Below are 22456 nucleotides of genomic sequence, written 5' to 3'. Positions count from 1 at the left end.
GCTGTCCCCCCCCTCGCCGCCTCAGGGGCTGCCCTCAATCCCTCGGGACGGCCCCAGCTGGGCGCGGGCGCCCCTGCAGCCCCGCTACCCCGGGCCCGGGTGTTGGCCGGCCCCGCCCCGCCCCGGCCGGCCCTCACGCCGGTAGCCGCCGGGAGCCCCGCGCCTGCGGCAGGTTCAAAAGCCGCCGCTCCCCGCCTGGCCCGGCCGGCTGCGCGCCGGGGGAAGGGTGAACGGGAGCTTTACGACAGCCGCCTTTGCGGCAGCGGACTGGTTTGCGGCGCTCGGCGTCGCTTGACGGCAGAAGGAGCAGAGAGGGAGGAGGGAGGATAACAAAGGGGTGTGAGGGGCCGCGGCGGCATGTGAGGGGCGGCGGCGCTGGGGGCGGCTCAGGTGAGGCGAGGCGGGCAGGGGCAGGGCAGGGCAGAGGCGAGCCGTGCCAGCCGGCTGCTGCTCGCCCGGGGCTGCCTCTGCCGCCCTGCGGCCGCGGGGAGGCCCCGGCGGAGTGCCGCGGCCGGGCGGGACGGGGACGGGGCCCGCTCCCGCGGCGGGCGGTAGCCCGTCCCCTGGGCAGGGCTGCCGGTGGCCTCGGCCCGGCGCCGCCCCGCGCCGGGAGCGCTGTTTGCCCGGCAGCGTCCTGGGGCTGTTCGTCCGGGGCGAGGGAAGGGTCGGGCCTCGCCGTCGCCCCCCGGGCTGCGGACCAGGTCGAGCTGGAAGCACCCAGGGAGCTGCGAGCCGCAGAGGGCAAAGCGCGGACATGTGTAGTTAACGCTTTTATTTTTTTTTTTCCCAGTTACTGTTTTAATTCCTACACGAATTGGTGCTGTTTCTTATTTAGATGCACCTATTGTGCATTTACGGACGAGCTGTTCTTGAAAACCTACCTCCTGCCTTCTCTTTCCAGGAGAACGTGCTGAAAGTTTCAGGGAACTATTGCATGTCAGCAGCAATACGTTTCTAGGACTCTGTTGCTAATGCCGTGGACTTAAACAGTGTTTTCCTCAGACTGCCTCACCCGTGCTGCAGGTTGTGAGGAATGTTCTTGTACTAAACAGGAATAGTCAAGGCCATGTCTCATACGCATAATAAGATTTAAATAATGCAGGTTCAGTGATCTAGCAGTAGTGAAATTCCTAAGATCACCATGATTTTTCTCTGTCTTCCCTTAGAAGTTATTTAAAATAAGTATTTTTTTTTCTCTTTAGCAGGTGGGAAGAATGAAAGGAAGGGGGGATGAAAGAATGTTGAACCTTTTTGTTTGGCTGTATGATGGAAGGAAACAGGACAGAGAACCTCTGCAATAGATCATTTGGATGGCTTCAGCGACAAGAGAATGATGCTAAACCATGGCTCTGGAAACTTTCTAATTGCTTTTCTGCTGCTGAAAAGTCTTTGCCTTGCAGTGTGAAAACGGTAATTCGTTGCTTTCTTAAAAGCATAGTTGATATCCCAGTACAGAGCGGTATGACTAACTGCAGTGTTGTTGCTGACTAAAGAGGGTGAGTGGGGAGGGGAGGAAGACGAGACAGGAGTTACCATGGTAAGTGCAAAATCTACCTGGGAATTTAGGGTCTTTAGTTGTGTGCACAGCGCTCTTGTCAGTGTTGGTGAAAGCAGGTAAGCTGTGTTGCTCGACAGGCTTTACTCTCTACAGCTCTGTTTAGAATAACACAACCTGACTGCTCAAGAATTGTGTAAGGCAGCTTCTTGAAAGCTCTGTGAATTTATTGCTGAAGAGTAGAGTAGGGAAGTAGCCTTGACACTTCCAGACTTTTATCTATTTTTAGTTTTGGGGCAAGTTTAGAATTTTCTGGATGATTATTATATAGTAGTTACAGCATTTGTGGATACTGTTCTTCATGAATGTCTGATTTTTTTCTTGTTTCCATTTCTTTAAATGTTCCTGTTCTGTAACTGTGTAGGATTCTATACATTTAAGATGCAAAAAGCTAAAGAATAGTATGATACAATGACTTGAGCAAGCAAGCTGTAGCTATTAAGTAATGTTCATGCATGTTCAATTTGACTTTCAGTAAAAGACTTGAGGGAAACAGATAAGCATCTGTTGTGTTGTATCCTGTTGTGTTGTTATTGTCATGCATCAGGGATTAGGAAAGGAGCTGCCATAAATTATGGAGTTAAACATATAAATCAGTTCCAGACAGATTTTTTGGCGGAATGTATCTTCAATTCATAAGATGTGACATCTTATGGATGGGATGGAATGAGAGAGAGGGATGGTTTTGAACTTGGGTAATCAATTATTCATTACCATGTAGGAAGAAATGCACTAAATTCAGTTTGGAAAGTAAGAGTTGTTCCAAAGTGCTGGCCTAAAGCTTTGGAGCAGTGACTTGTACGTGCTTTAGCTCTACTGACCTTGACAGTGCTGGTGCTTCTCATGACCTTGCTTAGTTTTCACTGCTGCCACTTTTAAAAAAAACTGCCTTTATGTCTGTACGTCTTTATCTTAAATCAGAGTAGGCAAAAAGCACTTATAGTTATTGCAAAAACTTAGTGTTTTCTGTTAGTTTACCTGCTTGATATAATTTCTAATTTTTTTAAAGTCTTAGTCTTTTAATGTTTTACTTCTAAAACTTTAACAGAATTTTGAAGTCTATTTAAACTAAAAGATGATTACTTATGTACTCATGTTCAGATAGTGAAGTAATAGTAGTCATAAAGATAACACTTTTCAAAATTTCTGTTATCATCAGTATTGTAACAGCCTAAATACATGCTTGTTGATACTGTGAAACTGTTGGTTTATTTATATATCTGAATGTAACTGAGCTTTCATTTTCCAGAAAGATTACATGGAGAACAAGAAAGCTGCTGTAGAATTGAAGGATGCTTCATCTCCTCATAATGCTGGCTCTAAACTGTTTCCAGCAGTACCACTTCCTGATGTTCATCCCCTTCAGCAACAGCAAATACAGCTTTCACCTGGCCCGAAAGTAAGCTGCTGTGCTCATGGCTCTGACTCTTCTTGTACTCCACAAATGCATTGTGGTGGTGGTGGTGGTAACCTGATTCACCCTGGCACAATATTAGACTCAAAAAGCACTGGGACGATTACTTGTCAAGTAGGGTCAGGATTTGCTTATCAGTCTGCATCTTCGCTGAAGACCCCTCCAGCTGGAAGCAATTTGGCAGGCATTGCCAGTGAGTTCCCTGGCATGTGTGTAGAAAACAGTGTATCCTCCTGTCAACATCTGCCCTGTTGTGGAAAACTCCATTTCCAGTCCTGTCATGGTAACGTGCACAAACTGCATCAGTTTCCAGCCCTTCAGAGCTGCACATCTTCTGGCTATTTTCCTTGTTCTGAGTTCACAACTGGGGCTACAGGCCACTTGGATGAGCATATTGCACAGTCGGAGCTAACGTCACGTGTGTGCGCCAACCCTTTGCACCTAAACATGGCACCTTCAGTTTGCTTAAAGGGCTCTCACTACTGCAGTGACTGCCTGAGCAAGGTTTGTACACAGCACCTTTCTCTTTCATTAAGCATGGTGTATGATTAGTGTTTAAATAATGTTACTTGAGCAAAACATCAGCTTCTGTGGGTTGCAGCTTGCATCCTCCTAGTTGGTGATGCGTGGTCCAAATGCACCAGATAGCCTTTTTGAAGATGATCTCTTTCCTGATGTAACATTCGATTTGATAAGAAGACAAAAGAGGCTGTCACAGTATTTAGCTTACAAAGGATGTGTAATGTATTCAAAGCAGAATTTTGACTGGCTTTGAAAGACAGTTATCTCTTCTTGACAGCTCCAAATAAAATGTTCCATAGTAGTAACTCTGAAAAAAGGCTAACAACAGTTAACGTACCACTGGGCAGCTGATCAATAAAGATCTGTTTGTAAGTCTGATGCTGTAAGAATATTCTAGTTTTGATTTGGTTTGATACGTCTTAGTTCAGTCTTCTCAAATTTGTAATTTAGACTTCAATACCAAATTGTAGTGCTTTAGAACTGATTAAAACTGTGCTTGAATTTTAATAGAGATTTCAAGTGAAACAATTACTCAACTTTGCAAGAGGTGTTACTTAAACTTCCAAATTTGAGTTTCCAATATAAAAGTGAAGTGTCTTAATTTCAATAAACTAAACAGTGAATTCGGTATGTTTGTAGTTATGACTACTATTTTTTGAGGGCAGGGAGGAGATTCAACCTTGTACTCTTAATTGCGCTATTTCACGTACTAGGTTTTGGGTTTTTTATAATACATATTAGAACATCTTAAAGATGACACATCTTAATGTGCAGAGTTTAATAGAATCTTTCCTTGAATTTGGAAATTTAGAGCTCAATATAGCAGGAAAGACTCTAGGATAGAAGCTTCTTTCATGCAGTGATATTGTTGTAGAGTATGTCTGAACTTGCATTTGTTGCCGAAGGGAAAGTGAGCGTTTCTAGCACGGAATAGTGTGTGTTAATGTTGTATACTAAATGAACATGTGTTTTGAAAAATTGTCCCGACAGCCAACCAGAAACAGCCTAGTTGATGCTGCTAAAATCTGGCCAAATATTCCTCCTCCGAGTGCACAGACTGCACCTGTTCCTATCCCAATATGTAATGGCTGTGGAACTAAAGGAACAGGAAATGAGAAGAGTTTGCTGCTGGCGAGCAGCCTTGGCAAATCACCACAGAAATATGGTAAACCACTTCTGTTTGAAACTTGTACTTAGTGGATGTCCTCCTTAAAAACTGTTGCACGTGAAGAGTTCTCTGAAACTGCACTGTTCTCTGGAAACTTTGATAAAGTGATAGAAGACTAAAACAGTGAAAAAATACCTTGTGTCTGGTTTTGCAGAGTCATAATTTGGATTTACCAGTTTTGACTACCTAGTTAATTTACTGTATTGTTTGCATAGTTTTTTTACTATTATATTTTTCTATTTCTAAGAACTAGAAAAAGAAATTCGAAGGACTTAGAAGGTATTTTGGTCTGGTGGTATATAAAGAAACTATCTTCAGCCATAATTCAAAAAGCGTTTTCTTAGTCTGTAGTGTCTGTTGTCACTTCATATGCAGTGAAGGTGTAATGTTTAGTGCTTTTTTTCAGAGTTCTTGAGAGGAAAATATTGTTTGAAATGATTACATGGTCTTTCTACTATGTTAGTGCTGCTTCAGTTACAAAGTCATAGCTAGTATGAAAGTTATAAACTTAAAAAAATGTCACAGAAGAATAAGAAACTGGGTAATTTTACAATCATTTTAAGTCTACACCCATTTTCAGGTGTAGCACCCCAATTAAGTGTCCTTACATAATGCAGTTCCAGTGAATCTTGTAGAAGAAGAACTAGTCAACGTATACCCCAACATGACATTTGTTTACTGTGCTATATTTTATGTTCTCGGTAACTTTAATTCTTAGCTTGTTTTTGACCTGTGAGGATTCTATGACATTTCTTGTGTTTCTCTTCCATTTGTTTTGTGGAGATGGAGTGGGTGTATAATGTTGATTCAAAATTAAATAGATATTCAGAGTGCTGGAACAACAGAAACTTTATACTTCTTAGTCTGTAATAGCAAAACCTCTTAATTTTGCTGTCCTGAACTGTAGGATACCTTTTGTGTTTATTCCATACTGCCTTAATTTTTTATAATCACTGTCAATATACTGATAATCTCATCCAGTTTTGTTTAGATTCTTTGTCTAATGCACACTGTAAATGTGAGCAGTGTTCATGCTTCACTCCTGTTACTGATATAGCACCTGCTGAGTTTAGTGTGACAACTTCAGACAATTTTCATGCCACCTCAGCATTTGATAAAATTGTGCTGGGCTTTTTAAATATGTTACTTTGTTGCTCGAGAGTTTAAAAGTAATGCTGAACTTGTCTTGCATCTTTATCTTAACTAAACAGTGATTAAATTTCTGTTTAAGACTGATTTGAGGTATAAAGTTTCTCCCTTAAATAGAAACTGAAAAAACACCTGATTTGTTTTTTAAAACTGAACTTGCATTCCTGAGCATGTTGTGCTCTAAAACATAAAGCTTCCCATATGCAAAGTTTATAGTATGCTAAGTTTAACATTTTTGGTATGCAGAGATTAAAATGAGCCGTGTTGTTAAACCTGTACAGGGTCTCCGGAAGTTGCAATAACAGGCCAAGTTCTGGAAAACTTGCCCCCCATTGGAGTCTTTTGGGATATTGAAAACTGTTCAGTTCCCACTGGCCGTTCGGCTATAGCAGTTGTGCAGAGGATTCGTGAAAAATTTTTTAAAGGTCACAAAGAAGCAGAATTCATCTGTGTTTGTGACATTAGTAAAGAAAATAAAGAAGTTATTCAGGAGCTGAACAACTGCCAGGTATCAAAACAGCAACTACTTGGTGTTCTTTTTTGAGAATTTGTGTGCTCTGAGTGTGCTAATAGTGATGGCTGTTCACTAAAGCTCTGTGTTAGCTTCTGTGTTTTTCAGTGCATAAGTTTATAATTAGTTTATGGGTGGGAGTCTTGAACACTGAGCTTTTCTGATGTGGTACTTTCTAAAACTGAAACTGTGTTCCTTCATATTACTGTATTGGCTTTAGCTTGTGTTCACAGAGGACTTTACTTTAATCCAGTAATCAGTAATGGTGGCATTTCTAGTATTATCTTTCCAATCTGTGACTAAATCATTAACCTAAAAGAATGATGATTGTGTGAACTTAAATTTTTTACTTTTGTTAGTGAATACTGTGCTGATTAGTGAGTACACATGTAAATTAGTTGTATTGATTGGGGCACCTCTAATGCTACATATTTTTCCATCAATACCTTTTGTTTCTTGGGTGTTTTTTTTTGCTTTTTATGCAGGTTTCTAAGTCAGAAATACCCTTCCCACCCCCTAAATTGCAGATATGATAACAGGTTAACAGTTTATCTGTTTATGTGAGGTAAAAGGAATTGATAGTGAGTACTTGCTATGGTCGTCACCCCTGTATTTCAAATGAGGGCTTATGGAATGTTCTTAAGGTACCAGCATATACTGTTAGAGAATGCAAAGCATGTAAATTGTGATCTTTAACACAGAACAGCAAAAGTCATCCCTAAGACATTGCTGAACAGCTAGGGTTGAAGTTCATTGCTCATTAGAACAGTTTAGGATCTGTACATGTTGTACTTAATGCATGTGTGTATTAATTTATTCAGATAAAAGGTGCGTGTGAAAGCTTGTGTTTATATTAATCTTTTTAAAAATGAAATTTAAGCAAGCATAGTTCACGTTCAAGCTTTTCTTTAGACCATATCTTTGAATTTCCACAGGTGACTGTTGCACACATCAATGCTACAGCAAAGAACGCTGCTGATGACAAACTCAGACAGAGCCTCAGGAGATTTGCTGATACACACACTGCACCTGCCACTGTGGTTCTTGTGTCAAGTACGTGTTTGTGGTCTTCGTCTACAGCACAGAATTCAGTTCCTCTCTTCAGTAGTGCTTTTCCATATGATGCTATTCTGCTTTCCAAGGGTCGTGTTTAGAAGCAGCTTTAACTGAATTGCTGAAAACTTCTTAATGAAGTCAGTGGCAGCAACGGAAAAGTAGTGCCAGTAAGATGAGAACTGGGCTTAGTTAAATCAGCATCGGAATCTGGCGTCTTGTTGAGTGTCAGTAGGTGTGTGTATAAATACTGTTGAAAGTTAGACAGCTCTAGCAGGAAGCCAGTAAAGTAGAACTCATTGAATATTCCTTATGGTAATCTTTCAGAATGCGTTGAGCAAAATGTATTTGATTTGGTTTTTATTCCTGTAGCAGAATACCATAAAGGTAAATATACAAGCCACTCAGCTATTTCATTGCTGTGTGTTGCCTTGGTTCCTCCCTAAAGTTAAACAAGTGTTTGCTACAGAAGTGTACAGTACCAGTGGAATGCGTTGCTGATAAATGGCTGGAAGTTGCTATTGAAAGGAAGCCCTCGTCTAGGAGGTTGAATGCTCACTGCTGGTCTAAATTATATCTGTTGAGAAGCCTTGTAGCTGGTGGTGCTCTTTCGTTGGAAATTTTCAGTGATAAACAGAACTTGCCACGTGAGGTCTGGGATTTTTGTGTCTATTTGGGTTTTTTAGCTTTCTCATGTGTTTCCTTGTTCATTCTGACTCTTCCCTCTTTTATTCTCCAGCGGATGTAAACTTTGCTTTGGAACTCAGTGACCTGAGACATCGACATGGCTTTCGGATTATTTTGGTACATAAAAACCAAGCTTCAGAAGCACTCTTACATCATGCTCATGAGCTTATTTGTTTTGAAGAATTTATCTCAGACTTGCCACCAAGGTTACCACTGAAAATGCCGGTAAGGCTTTAAATTCTTAATGCAACAGACATTTCAAAGTGTCAACCTCCTTTTTTTCTAATTTAGTGAGAGAGCAGGCTGAAATTGTGTGTGGTTTTTATGGTGAGACATGATGTCTGCTGTAGATTTGCCCATTGTGTTTCAGTTACTACTATGTGAATGTATGCTTTCTGCTTTAAGACTGAAGGAATGAAATAACAAAAAGAAGAAAGTAATTAACTAAAGTAGTAAAATAGCAAGGTCACATTCTTATCACTAAATATTTTAATCAGATAATGCATCTGACATACCTTTCTTTCACTGGCAGGTTAGGATAAGAACTCAGTTATGTGTTAAGACAGCTCTGTGATGCTTTCTTAACAGTTCTGAGTGACTGTCTACTGTTTTCTTGTTTTTTTTGAATTCCTGACAATTTCCTTTCGTTTTGCTGTGTTGTTTTTGCACAGCACTCACAACTTTTTTTTTCTTTAAAATTACTTCCTGAACTATGTGTTCACATGCATGTGTAGAATGTATAGAATTCTTGGGTTGCAAGCAGTGATGCTTTCTTATCTGGAGAAGTGATCAGGTATTGATCAGGGACTCTTACAGTTTCTTCTAACTTTAAATTATATTGGAGATGGAAGTTCAAGGATCTACCTTGGTATGAGAGTTTTCCAAACAAATCGAGTGCTGAGAAAAGAATGGCTTGGGGCATGGTTGGAGGGAGAGCATATCACTAGAATCAATGTAAAAATACTGGTTTTGAACAAGAGACTATTCCACATAATCAAACTAAAATCTTACTCCCTTTGAACAGGCATGCCATACGCTATTATATGTTTATAATCTGCCAACAAACAGAGACAGCAAAAGTGTAAGTAATAGACTCAGGCGTTTGTCAGACAACTGTGGAGGGAAGGTGCTGAGCATTTCGGGAAGCAGTGCAATTCTCCGTTTTTTAAACCAAGAAAGTGCTGAACGGGCTCGGAAGCGAATGGAAAATGAAGATGTTTTTGGTAACAGGATTGTAGTGTCTTTTACTCCCAAAAACAAAGAACTTAATGAAACAAAAAGCTCCGGCTTTGTGGCAACTGAAAAAGTGAAGTCTCCCAAAAAAATTAACAAGAACACAAAGCTCTGCCTCGTCAACAAAGACTCAAGTGATCAGTCTTCTGGTACCAAAGGCTCTGCTGGGAGAGGATTCCCGATTCACGGATCTATCATCAAACCCACAAATGTTAAAAGTTTACAGGTATTGTTGTTCTAGCTTGTTTAGTATTCTTGCTTTTTCCCATGTTCTGAGGATTGCTTCTGTTACAGCTTTAACTTGTCAGTCCTATTTAATGAGTAACTGTAATGTATAGTGACATTCCTGAATGAGAGCTGCATTCATCTGTTGGAAAGCAGACAAGGAGTTTGAGGGTTGTTTTACCCCACTCTCCCCACCACCTTTCTCAATTTGGAAATACTGCTGTTACTTAATGAGTCTTGAATCCTAGGCCAGCTTTGACTTTTGTGTTGGTGTTGAGTGTAACATCTGGAGTGATCCACTTTACTAGTTAGCTTTAAGGAAAATTAGGATGGATCTACAGTGTAGCAAATATTTTGACAGTTTACTATTTTCTGTCACGAGAAATCAAATATTCCTGGTTATGAAGTGCCAATGAAAACACTATTAAAGAAAAATTTATTAGTTTTCTAGGTTTCCATCACAAGGAAAGCCTCTGGCAGGGAATGTCTGGTGCCTTTATGCTGACCTTCCATCTGTTTCATATAGGAGCTGTGCCGCCTTGAGTCAAAGACTGTCAGTAGAAGTATTGAAAACCAGCAAGAACATTTAAGAGAACAAATTCCTTCTCCTCAGAGTAACTCTAATACAGCAATTCCTGCGTCTCTGGCAACCAAAAAAATTGGAATGGGAGAATCATCCTGTAAAAGTAGTCAGAAGTATGTTCTACTAAAAATAAAACCATGAATGCTAGCTGTTTTTTTTAAATGCAAATTCTGCGACATAATGTGTTTACTTTTTCTTGTATATATTTGTAAATAGGAAAGAGACCTCTACTTCCAGGAGCATTACCAATTCCCCTGTAGATAAAAAAGACAAAGATGAAACTGTATTTCAGGTCAGCTATCCCTCTGCTTTCAGTAAGTTGACAGCCTCAAGACAACTCAGTCCTCTACTAATGTCTCAGAGTTGCTGGTCATCTCGGTAAGTGTCTGTCTGTCTTGGGAGGTGAAGTGAGACTTCAATACATACATTGATTTGTTGACAACTGCATATGAAGTTTTCTATGCTAAGCACGTTTATACGCTGATTTATGTGGAGGCAAAAGGAAACTGGTGGTGCTGTGTAACAGCAGAGGGTAGATGTAAATATAAGATGGAGTGAACTCTTCAGAAACTTACTGTGTGACAGTTGTTTTCTGGAGACTTTGTCTTTAAAGCTTTCAGAAATTCTCCAGAGGTATTATAGATGTCTTACTCCTCTTAATTTCAATGCCTTTGACATTTGCAGAAGAAATTTATCCAGGCCCATTAAATTCTTGTAGACTCAAATAGCTGGCCTCTGCTGATTATTAAAATCATATGAATGAGTTTGACTTTTTGTAATGTGTTAGTAAGGTGGTAGAAGACCTGGTGTCAAATATATTATTAAATTGGGTGACTTTGAAACATAATATGCATTATTTCCTTTCTTCTCTGAGGAAATGTTCGTCTTGTTGTGATGTTTTGCTTGTGGTGAAATTTGTTTTGCCTACACACATATGTACTCAGAAAATGCCTTCAAAGTGCTGTATTTGTGCACTTAACCTATGTCTATTTTCTTATTAATTTTGAGATGTATAGATCAGAATTGTGCAATAGCTACCTTAACTTGTGAATGTTTTTATTTTACCCAGGAGTATGTCTCCAAACCTCTCGAATAGATCATCTCCGCTCACATTTAATGTAGTAAATCATACCAGTGGTACAGACTGCCCTGATCCTTTTGCAAATGGTGCAGACGTTCAGATCAGCAATATAGATTACAGGTTGTCCAGAAAAGAGTTGCAGCAAAACTTACAAGAAATTTTCTCAAGACATGGCAAGGTAAGGGCTAAAATACCTTTATTAAATCCTGATTTTTAAATACTCCTGTTTATGTATTTACAGACATGTTTGTGGTCTAGCTTTAAAGTGAGTAGGAATGGAAAGCTATCCAAACACAACTTTTAAACTTTGTTAAAAGGAGATATTGTGTTTTTCCTTTAAAAAGACCAGATCATCATTTGGACGAGGTTCTTAATTTGCATGTGGTCTTCATAGATCTGGTATTCTGAAGTTTTGTATATTAAAATTCTTAGTAAGTGACTCATTAGTTATGCAGGGAAGAGACTTAGGCTTTAGCTGCATAAGTTGTTTTTTTAAGCTATACAGCTGAATTCATAATATCATCTTAAAAATTACAGTAAAAACTGAGTTTCTGTTTGGAATCAGAAGTGATCAAAAACAGACATGAAAGGTGTGAATCAGTAAAAAGCAACTGTGCAAGGAGAGGTCATTTCTGCAGCGGTCGTGTTTCTGTCTGATCTGTAGATGACATTCTTCTGGCATAATCTTCTATATGGGAGGATGATGCTTGTGTTAAAGAAATACCATGATCTTGCCTTGGCCAAGGCTCATTGCACTCAGTTCCTGTTTGTGTTGTCCTGTTGGCCATGGTTCATCATATTTGCTTCCCTCTTGGCCAGAACAAGACTGTGCTACTCACCTTGGCTTGCCTTGAGTTAGTATTTTGTGATAAATGTTTAAAGTGTTTTCTTCCTTTCAGGTAAAAAGCGTAGAGCTCAGTCCTCATACAGACTACCAGTTGAAGGCTACAGTTCAGATGGAAAATCTGCAAGAAGCAATCAGTGCTGTGAACAGTCTTCACAGATACAAAATTGGCAGTAAAAGGATCCAGGTCTCATTAGCAACAGGAAGTGCTAGTAAATCTCTCTCTTTGCTTAGGTAATAAGCACTTGGCATCTTCTTAATTGTTCGAGCATATATTTAGTAGCTGATAGATCATTTAGAATATTGAGCAAAGGAATGATAGGGAAATAAAATAAAATCTGTTTTATGACCTGATGAATGCGTTAAACGCAACTAGACTAGTTTTCAGTTTAGCACATTTACACTGCTTATTTTTCAAGCTGCATCTGAAGAGACTAGATCTCTGTTTAATAGTGTTTAGTTTTACCACTGCTCTTCCATAATACTGATATACCTCAGTAACTTTGTGCAGCTGAGTTAAGATTACACTTGACACCTTTATTTCTTCTTTCCTCCAAGAAAGTGCGCATAAACTTTCTCTTTGAGGGTGGGATACACAGTTTAAATGTGGTTGGTATTTTTCTGATCTCCGTTTTCCGTATGGAAGACGACAGAACTAGAGTGCTGATGCTAGTGACAGTACAAGTATTTTCTGTTTCAGTTTTTCCTTACTGAAAGAATGCATTGGGAAAAAAGCTGTTGTCACTTTTTCACAGAAAGCTCCAGTGAAATAGTTCTTGAAGAGGACTTGCAGAATATTCTACAATTATATACTACTTGCCGTTGTATAATTTACATCTTGATTTCATTCTTGGCTTTTAGCTGATGCCTGTTCAAATTCCCTAATGTAATGACTAGGCTGGTAACTTCTAATGCTGCAGCTTTTACTCTTGCATTTTATAGATGCTCAAAATCTTACCATCACCTATCAAAGATGCAACTCCTTGAGAGACATCACCTAATGAGTTAGTAGAAACGTTAGTAGTTGCGCTCCCCGGTGTCAGCTTTTCTAGTACTGAGATGGAAGGGAATGCAATTTGTCATAAACCGCGTCTGTAAATATCTCACCAGTTTGGGCTGGAGACTAATACTAACAGATAATTTTGTGCTACTGTTACAAAACTTCTTTTATAGCTCAGAAACGATGTCCATTCTGCAGGATGCACCTGCTTGTTGTCTGCCTGTGTTCAAATTCACAGAAATATATGAAAAAAAGTAAGTTCTTAGTTGTTGTTTTTTCTCTAGTACTTCTAAAAATAATCTGATCTTGTGTGATTGTTTACAGTGAATTATAGAGTAACAGAATGGAATGTTAAGGGTTTTTTGTTGTTAGATGTTGCAGCATATCTACCTAGAGCCAATGATTGTAATACTGACCTTTCTTAGAGGATTATACTTTGAATATTTTACTTGTTTTTTCTACATCAGGATGAAGAGATTTGTTACTTTAACATTTTGCAAAGAGTGGTTTCTAGCATACTCCTGTTTCTTAAACAAAAAATGCAGATTACTGTATTCTCTGTGTTTGTAATGTGTATTATTAGAATTATTTTTTTTTACTTTCAGATTTGGCCATAAGTTAGTTGTATCAGACTTATATAAACTAACGGATACTGTGGCAATCCGTGACCAAGGAGGTGGGCGGCTGGTGTGCCTTTTACCCAGCAGCCAAGCCCGGCAGAGTCCATTGGGATCTTCACAGTCACATGATGGCTCATCAGCAAACTGTAGTCCTATAATATTTGAAGAGTTGGAATATCACGAGCCTGTTTGTAAGCAGCATTGCCTGAATAAAGACTTTATGTAAGCTGTGTATAAAATATTATAAAATCTTACGAAATACTTGAACAGCATTTAACACTTGCAGATAGATTAAAGTTGAGGTATATATGTTTGTATAGCATGCTCCAGTCACTGTTTGCATGTTTATGAGAATAAGTCAGGCAGAAAATAAGGAGATGACACAGTGAATTTTCTAGGCAGTTCTCATGGATTAGTCTGTTCAGGTAAGATTATTGTGTTTTAGCACGGCTGCCAAGATGGAATGCTCCTTAAGCAGAAGCTGAAAGGTACACTGCCTTCCTCTGGTTATATAGGAAGGTTGTACATACTAGGCATTTCTATTAGCATGAGTTTTATTATGTAATTATAGGTGGAAGTGATCATTCTTCTTTGTCCTCCAGCTACATTTAGTAAGTGATTCATACTGGGCTGAAGATTTCCTGAAGCCATATATTAAGTTTTTGATTTTATTCAACAGCAGTCAGGTTGTGCTACTAGAGCAGTTATTAGGTGTTCACTGTTAACTGTCTGCTATATGCTGCTAAAACTTCATTTGAAAATTTTTAATCGAATGATAACAAAAGCTTTGTCTTCTAAATCTTGCTTGTCTACTGGAAATTTGCTGTAGCTATATTAATTTTTGTAAAGAAGAAAAGATGAAAGTTGTTTATGACCCTAGTGGTATTGGCAGCTATTAGCAGTACATCTTATGCATATAGTATAATATTCACTATGGGTTGTGTATGTGAGTACAGGCCTACTATGCTAAAGCTATGTGTAAAATGAGCATATAAACTTCAATCTCTTGTTTTTACAGTGAGCATGATTTTGATCCAGATTCTTACAGAATTCCTTTTGTGATTTTGTCTCTGAAGACGTTTGCTCCCCAAGTTCACAGTCTTCTACAGACACATGAGGGTACTGTGCCTTTGCTAAGGTAAAATATTTTAATTTAGGCTTTTAATGTAAGGGCTGATAGGTTAAAGACTGAAAACTTTGTTAATGGCTGTCATAATGCTGTGAAATGACCTGTTGTATGAAAACTCTCGTTCTTGTATAATATGGTATCTTTTATAGTAAATAGGTACCTTAAAATAATTTGATTATGAATTCTTGTTAAGCAAAAAGACACACTTATTTAAAATGTGCATTTTATGAAGACTTCTGTAATGTGATAGTAAGCTGTTAGAGCCTCTTGCTCAGGAAGTGTCTCAAAATAATGATATTTTTAAGACAATTGTTATAGTGGCATTTTAGTATATAACGGAAGTTTTTTTTATTTTCTTCCGAAGTTTTCCTGATTGTTATATGTCAGAGTTCAGTGATCTTGAAATGGTGCCAGAAGGCCAGGGTGGTGTTCCTTTAGAACATCTAATTACCTGTGTTCCTGGAGTTAACATTGCCACTGCCCAAAATGGCATTAAAGTTATTAAATGGATACATAACAAACCACCACCTCCTACTACAGGTAAATATTTCTATTCAAAATCTTTTCTGTGAACTAATCTTTCCGCTAAAAAATTGAGTAACATTAAGTACAAATCTTGTATAATTGTTAGAAGTTTCTCTTTTAAAAAAGTTTAGCGTGAACGTTCATTCTTTTTTTTTTTTTCTTCCTGTGCTCTAGCCTATGTCAAAGTGCATTGTTTAGTGGAAGAATATTAGTGAAAAGTTAAGTAATATGACTTTTTTTTTGTAGATCCTTGGCTTCTGCGTTCTAAGAGCCCTGTAGGCAATCCACAACTTATTCAATTCAGTAGAGAAGTGATAGATCTACTTAAAAGCCAACCGTCGTGCGTCATACCTGTCAGTAAATTCATCCCAACGTACCATCATCACTTTGCAAAACAATGCCGTGTGTCTGACTACGGGTTTTCTAAATTAATGGAGCTGTTAGAAGCAGTGCCTCATGTACTGCAAGTGAGTTACAGAACACTGTTCCTTTTAACTTAGTTGAAGATACAATTCCCAATCTGAATTACTGGTTGTTACTGTATAATAGATGCTATGCAGTTACCTAGTCCACCTTGAAAGAGATGGTTAACTGAACCTTGGAGTGTCATTGTCGTCTTTATTGAGATGATGTTTCTGGGTGGTTTTGTTTTTCTTGTCCCCCACCCTTCCAAAACAACTTCTGGGGAATTTACCTCTTTGTTTAATCTAAGCCTCTGGATTAGATTGGAGTTGAAATTACTTCTAGCCTGTGGCTAGTGCTTGGGTAAAAGGTTTTAATTGTGCTGTTTATCTTAAGAACACAGCAAATGCTGGGCGATGTGTAGCTTGTGACTTTTCTGTGTGAAATAAGTTTTGTAGCCCTATGTTACAAAAGAAACCCTATGGTTACATCAGGTTCCTACTTTGAACACCAGTTGGTTGTAGAATTTTAAAATAACCAATACATATGTGCGACGATAGCACTCATGGAGGAAGCATTTCTTAATTTCTTGATGACATATGTCTTAGTACAGAAAGTGTATGGCTTGATGAGGCTGCCTTTCCAAACACTATCTCTATTATATCCTTTACTTCTAGCCTACCTATACTAGAACTGGCTTCTAAATATCTTGTAAAAGAATTTACTGAGGATGCTAGATGCGAGTGATCAAATAAAATTTTCTTTCAGATTCTTGGTATGGGTTCCAAACGCTTGTTAACTCTAACACACAGAGCTCAAGTGAAGCGCTTTACTCAAGACTTACTGAAGCTTCTCAAATCCCAGGCCAGTAAGCAAGTTATTGTGAGGGAATTCTTACAGGCTTATCACTGGTAAGTTATCTTCAATGAAACAATAACAACTTTGCAGGACATGTCTATCAGTGGTGGTTTTAAAACCTAGTGCAAGAGAAGTCAGCGCTTAAAATCCTAGTACAAAACTGTGGCAACTATCCTGCCTCTTTGTTGTAATGTGGAAGTTCAGACTTCTAATGAAAACAAAAATTAAAAGCTCTCTGGTAGACTTTACTGCTTCTTTTTGTGCTAGGTGCATTTAACTTCATATTGGAATTTGAAATGGGTTATTGTATTTCTTTAGTTCTCTTTGAAGCTGTGACTGCAAGGTTGGATTTAAGCAAGCAGGTCATGGTGCATCAACCTGAACAATAAAGGGAAAATTTAGTGTTAGGCTTTCTTTAGAGGGAAATATAAATAGACTGGTTATCAATAGATACTCCTACTACTTTAAGTGGATCTAGCAATGGTGCAAAAATAAGGAGTGATACCTGACTTGCTATTGCCAGGAAGAATGTTCTGTTCTGGCGTGGTGAAAAGTAAGATTGCGTTTTTTTAAGAACAAAGAATTTTGCTTTCCTTGATATGAAGGTAGAAAGTAGTACTTAATGTGTGTTGAGGAAACGATAGCATCTTAGTGCTGCGTGTGGTTTACCATTGCATGCGTGCTGTTGTGCTGCATGTGCCAACAGCTCGTTTTTGGCAAGGCACACTTCTGTTTCCCCTCTTGGCAAAAATACTTTATTGGCTGTTTCTAAATCTTCTGAATGTGCATCTGCATTGTAGTCAGCCTTGGACATTTGTTGGATAAGAATACATGTGAAGTTCTCTTGCCTCTGAGAAGTTCCTGATGGGAAGAGTAAAATACTTATATTATGTAGTGTTGCGAACCTTAATGTGGTATTTACCAGAATAATGGTCTCTGCCTTCTCTTGATGCCTAATCTTGTTTAAGAAGAGTGTATGTCTGTAAGCAAATACAGACTGTTGAAAGCATAGCCATACGGAGTTGTAGAACATAATTACATTTTCTTGAATCACTTAAAACCTGAGCTTGAAAAATGTTGCCTTATATTGTCACTCACCCTAACTAGTTTGAGGCATCCACTGGTTGGTATATACAGCTCTTTCTTCCAGTGTCATGTGAACATCAGCGTGTCTTATTTTCCTGGTTAGAATGGATAGATAATTTGAATTAAGAATACTTTTCCCTGTTGTTTCACATGCTAGTATTATTGCCAAGATGAAAATGGTACACTTTTTTTTAGGATTTGAGGCTTATTCTCTCAACTCTACGCGTTGGGTTTTTTTGCCTAAACAGCATGCATTAATACGTCTGTTATACAATTTTCCAAAACTTTAAGGTGTTTCTCTAAGGACTGGGATGTTACTGAGTATGGAGTGTGTGAACTGGCTGATATTATATCAGAAATTCCAGATACAACCATCTGTTTGTCACAGCAAGACAATGAAATGGTAATTTGTATTCCCAAAAGAGGTATGTCCATGTACCTTTTTTACTGTTGCTAAATAAATTGTTCTTTGAGTATTTTAAAACTGTACTAACTTAAGGAGTGACTCGGATTTTTTTGATAATTGTGTTTCTACCTGTGTAAGTTAGGAACTTCTACCAGATAAAGAATTTGTCATTCTAGGAATGCTTATAATGAAACAGACAGGAAAGCAGGTGGCAAAACACTTAACTAGAGACAGAAACAGTAACATTAAACTTTCTGTGGAATGATTAGAGATAGTTGTTTCCACATAGCAAAAATACCAATGTATTTGGCTATTTAGTATCTTCTAAAGTCCTGATCACCTGATTATTTTGGACTTTAAACATGTAAGCTTAATAGAAGTCTTCAGTGACTTGGTGTGATATGTGTTTAAGCTGAAAATCAACCACTGTGTATTCTTATTATACTTTGTTGCATTTTATAAGTGTGTTGTACATAGCTTTTGCTTGGTTTTTAATTTTAGAACGTACACAAGAAGAAATTGAAAGAACTAAACAGTTTTCTAAAGAGGTAGTAGACTTGCTGCGCCATCAACCCCATTTTCGAATGCCCTTCAATAAATTTATTCCTTCTTATCACCACCACTTTGGTCGTCAGTGCAAACTTGCTTACTATGGTTTTACAAAACTACTTGAACTCTTTGAAGCCATACCAGATGTCTTACTTGTAAGTTCTAAAATCATAAGCTGTACTAAAGCATTTTTGAGATGTGTACAACTGTTTCAGCAGGAGTTATATTTCTCATTAACTTAAGTGTGAGTTATAAACTGTGCATCTGTAATGCTGGCCTGCTGTATTTAAGTAATTCTTTGATATAGCTATTTTCGTAACATGGTGTAAGGGTTTTAAGCACATTCAGGCTGAGTTTGTTAACAAGTTCAAGTTTTCTAAATTGGGTTACACTTAGAAAATTCAGTGCATCAAAATTAATGCTAAGTTTCATTATAGCTGTGTTAAACTTGCTTTAAAAAAATAATAACCATTTAATTGGCTATTTTGTTGTATTTCAGAAATTAGATAGTTTAGCTTGCTATATAGATATCTTTTGAGGTAACTTAACCATGCTACATAGCAAATGATTGCCTGCAAGCACTGAATTTTAGTGGCAGGTTACACTTTTTTTCATCCAGATTAGATAAATCACTTTAACAAAGGGTAATTTCTGTTTTGTAGGTATTGGAATGTGGGGAGGAGAAAATTCTCACCCTCACAGAAGTGGAACAAGTCAAAGCAGTTGCTGCCCAGTTTGTTAAACTGCTGCGGTCTCAGAAAGACAACTGCCTTATGATGACTGACCTACTGCCAGAGTACAGTAAAACTTTTGGGTACACACTGCGTCTGCATGACTATGATGTTAGCTCAGTACCAGCTTTAATGCAGAAACTTTGCCATGTTGTAAAGGTAATCTTTTATCTTTGTCGTTCGTTGCTCTGAAAGGTACATAATGTTGTGCGAAGGAATTTCCTGTCTCATTACACGTCTCGGTGTGCTTAATGTTGTACTCTAGAAATAATGTTTCATTAAGTTGGGGAGCAGGGGGGAACTCCAAAGGGATTTTAAATGTAGCTTCTGTATTCCAATTACGATCTTTGTTCTTTTGTCACCTTTCAGCTTTCTCTGGGGAAAACTCATGTTTATTTAGCAAATAATAAGTAAAAAATGTATTATAGTACTTATTTTAACTATACAAATAGTTTTTTTCCCACCTGACTTCTAACTGCAAAAGCAGTAATTTCCTGATAACTCTAGTAGTTATCAGTCTCCTAATGTTTTATGTTCCTAACTTTTTTTCATCTATGATTTGAGGTTTTGACTCTGAATATAAATAAATAGGTGGTCTTACATGTCTTACATGTCAGTGGAAAAGGTTACGTCTACATGGACGTGGGTATACTGGTTTAGTTGCTCCAATTTTGTTAATTCAGCAGCTGGTGTTGAGGCTGGAGCTCAGTCAGATCCAGCTGGCTTGAAACAAAGAATAAAACCATGTCTGCCATGTGGACAGAAACTGCTACACAGCTTTTGTATATTTAAAGTAAATTTTTCAATGTAATAAGCTGCTTTATCCTGTGTACTTTCGGCTAGGGGAGTATCAGATGCTGGTGTGTAATATCAGATACAGCTGTGCTCAAACTCCAGCTACACAACCTATTTATAAACTAATCTCTAACTTCATTACCAATCATTTTTCTAGGTTGTTGACACAGAGTCTGGCAAGCAAATTCAGCTGATAAATAGAAAATCTCTGCGGACTCTGACTGCCCAGTTACTGGTCTTGTTGATGTCCTGGGATGGAACATCCTTTCTCTCTGTTGAACAACTTAAACAGCACTATGAAACAATCCATAGTACTTCACTTAATCCATGTGAATATGGATTTATGACCTTAACTGAACTCCTGAAGAGTCTGCCTTACTTGGTTGAGGTGTGTAGGCTCTTTTTCCTTTCTGGTGCGTTTTGTACTTCAAAACAATATTGTGACTAGAGGATACAGAAGTATACATTCCAAGTCTTTCCCTTTTCTTTTCATAATAGGTTTTTACCAATGGTGCAGCAGAAGAATATGTGAAGCTTACAAATCTGTATATGTTTGCGAAGAATGTAAGGTCCTTACTTCACACTTACCATTATCAGCAGATTTTTCTTCATGAGTTCCCAGTAGCATATAGCAAATACACGGGAGAAGTGCTGCAACCTAAAGCATATGGATGCAATAATTTAGAAGAGCTCTTGGGAGCAATTCCACAGGTGTGAAGAATTGCTTTGTGCAATTACATTGAGATTTCTCCATGGATTAAAAATAGTTATACTGTGGTTAAACTGTGGTTTCTGTTAATTGGTGTGAATTACAGGAATAATTACCTTCTCCAAGGAGGCTTATACCAGTTGTATTTTTAATAGCTTCTGAGAAATCTGGACTGTGTAATTAAAAAAAATAATATTTTTTAATATATTTTGGTCAAATTTTGCTGAAGAATTGTTCCTAGTGAGGCCGCAAACATCCTTGGCATCTTTATCAAGTGAGATATTTGATTTCTGTCTTAAATGAATGAACAACTGTACAGTACTGAAGCTTCATTTTGATCAGGGTAGATTATTGGTTTTAGGAGTGAAAAGCGGTGGGACCTTGTTAGAAGTGTCACATAATGGAATTTTGCTGTGGCGTCATCTTGTCATCCACATGTCCTAAATACTCTAGGATAATTTTATGACTCAGTTTATGGCTATGAGCTCTCCTGTAAGTAAATTAATCTTTCTGGAGAGTGACAAAATGGAATTTTGCAACTCCATGTTTAAACATACAGTTTTGTTAATGTGTAGTTAGTTCACTTTCTAGCCCTATAGTTTGCCTTTGGCATTAATTATTGAGACAAAGCTTTTGCTTGGGTAGTGTAGTACAAATTAGCAACATGGTTTAGTTTGTGTTTAGAGGGGATGTCAGTGCAAGGCTAGATGGAAGGCAGTGAGTAAGCTGCTTTAGGCTTTGAGCTTAGTATGTGCTGATGTTGAATTCTGCCTTGTTTTTTTCCTCTATAGGTGGTCTGGATTAAAGGACATGGCCATAAAAGAATTGTGGTACTAAAGAATGATATGAAAAGTAAGGCATTTCAATTTTGAGCAGTATCTTAGTTTCCTTTTTTCTTTAAGAGGCGATTTGAGTAAACAAACTGTATGAACTTGCCTTTTTGTAGCTCGTTTTAGCTCACCTAGTTTTCCCCCTGCTGATCATGGAAATCAACTTGCTGATAGTAACGGACGTATCATGGAGACCCCAGGATCTACTTCATCAATGGAACTAAGACTAGGAACACCTAGCAATGGTAATGCAAAATTGATTTGTAGAAGAAATTTATTATCTTAGGGGAAATAAGCAGAGTAATCAAAGCAGCATGGGGAAAGCTGTGTGAGTTAGTCAACCTGAACTTCTGTAGAAGTGCTTTATGGCTTGAAAGCTGTTGAACTTCTCCCAAAGTATATTGTTAGGCATATGTTCTCTTGACAAGGGTATCTGTTGTCCTCAGCTGTCAGTATGTGTATATATATAGCTGCTAGAGTACTGTTTTCCATGGATTTTAGTGGAAATTTGAGTCTATAAGTGTTAAGCTAATGAGAAAAAATGGTCAGTAGCAGCTTCTGCTAGGAATGTCTCCTGTAGTCTCATGAGAATATAGGGCTCTTCCGTAGTGTTTTTATGTTGATTTTGTCGTTACTTACTGGCAAATAATAATGTCAGTCCTCTTGGTATAAATCTGTCTCCAAATAAAAATAACTGGGAAATGGTGACCTCACAGTTCGTATCTTGCTCTGGTCTCCAATTCTTTTAGGTTGGAGAACTTGTGGAATGATTCTTGAGTTATTATTTCAGA

At 38.2% G+C, this 22456-nt stretch overlaps 1 protein-coding gene across 4 annotated transcripts in view; it reads left to right on the top strand.

Annotated features, from left to right (window-relative positions):
• The first annotated feature begins 354 nt into the window (after nucleotides 1–354).
• The window catches only part of MARF1 (meiosis regulator and mRNA stability factor 1), a 136034-nt gene continuing 113932 nt past the window's right edge, over nucleotides 355–22456 (top strand). For 2 of the 4 annotated variants that reach the window (XR_015222628.1, XM_086622204.1), the window contains exons 1-25: nucleotides 355–390; nucleotides 1203–1410; nucleotides 2805–3473; nucleotides 4482–4656; nucleotides 6090–6316; nucleotides 7255–7372; nucleotides 8112–8284; nucleotides 9084–9518; nucleotides 10044–10213; nucleotides 10317–10478; nucleotides 11170–11359; nucleotides 12081–12259; nucleotides 13199–13279; nucleotides 13631–13867; nucleotides 14664–14783; nucleotides 15139–15314; nucleotides 15546–15766; nucleotides 16470–16612; nucleotides 17937–18070; nucleotides 18553–18755; nucleotides 19263–19490; nucleotides 20284–20514; nucleotides 20625–20837; nucleotides 21627–21687; nucleotides 21782–21910. Coding sequence is in view for 3 of the 4 variants with exons in the window: in XM_086622204.1 (XP_086478330.1) it covers nucleotides 1264–1410; nucleotides 2805–3473; nucleotides 4482–4656; nucleotides 6090–6316; nucleotides 7255–7372; nucleotides 8112–8284; nucleotides 9084–9518; nucleotides 10044–10213; nucleotides 10317–10478; nucleotides 11170–11359; nucleotides 12081–12259; nucleotides 13199–13279; nucleotides 13631–13867; nucleotides 14664–14783; nucleotides 15139–15314; nucleotides 15546–15766; nucleotides 16470–16612; nucleotides 17937–18070; nucleotides 18553–18755; nucleotides 19263–19490; nucleotides 20284–20514; nucleotides 20625–20837; nucleotides 21627–21687; nucleotides 21782–21910 (4822 nt within the window). In the remaining variant the exon portion in view is untranslated. The remainder of the gene's footprint in view (nucleotides 391–1202; nucleotides 1411–2804; nucleotides 3474–4481; nucleotides 4657–6089; nucleotides 6317–7254; nucleotides 7373–8111; nucleotides 8285–9083; nucleotides 9519–10043; nucleotides 10214–10316; nucleotides 10479–11169; nucleotides 11360–12080; nucleotides 12260–13198; nucleotides 13280–13630; nucleotides 13868–14663; nucleotides 14784–15138; nucleotides 15315–15545; nucleotides 15767–16469; nucleotides 16613–17936; nucleotides 18071–18552; nucleotides 18756–19262; nucleotides 19491–20283; nucleotides 20515–20624; nucleotides 20838–21626; nucleotides 21688–21781; nucleotides 21911–22456) is intronic. The other 2 variants (XM_086622205.1, XM_086622206.1) reach the window with 2 other exon arrangements.

Source organism: Tauraco erythrolophus, chromosome 17 (genome assembly GCF_009769465.1).
Source record: "Tauraco erythrolophus isolate bTauEry1 chromosome 17, bTauEry1.pri, whole genome shotgun sequence".
Classification (NCBI taxonomy): domain Eukaryota; kingdom Metazoa; phylum Chordata; class Aves; order Musophagiformes; family Musophagidae; genus Tauraco; species Tauraco erythrolophus.
This window is presented reverse-complemented; position numbering and strand designations above follow the sequence as displayed.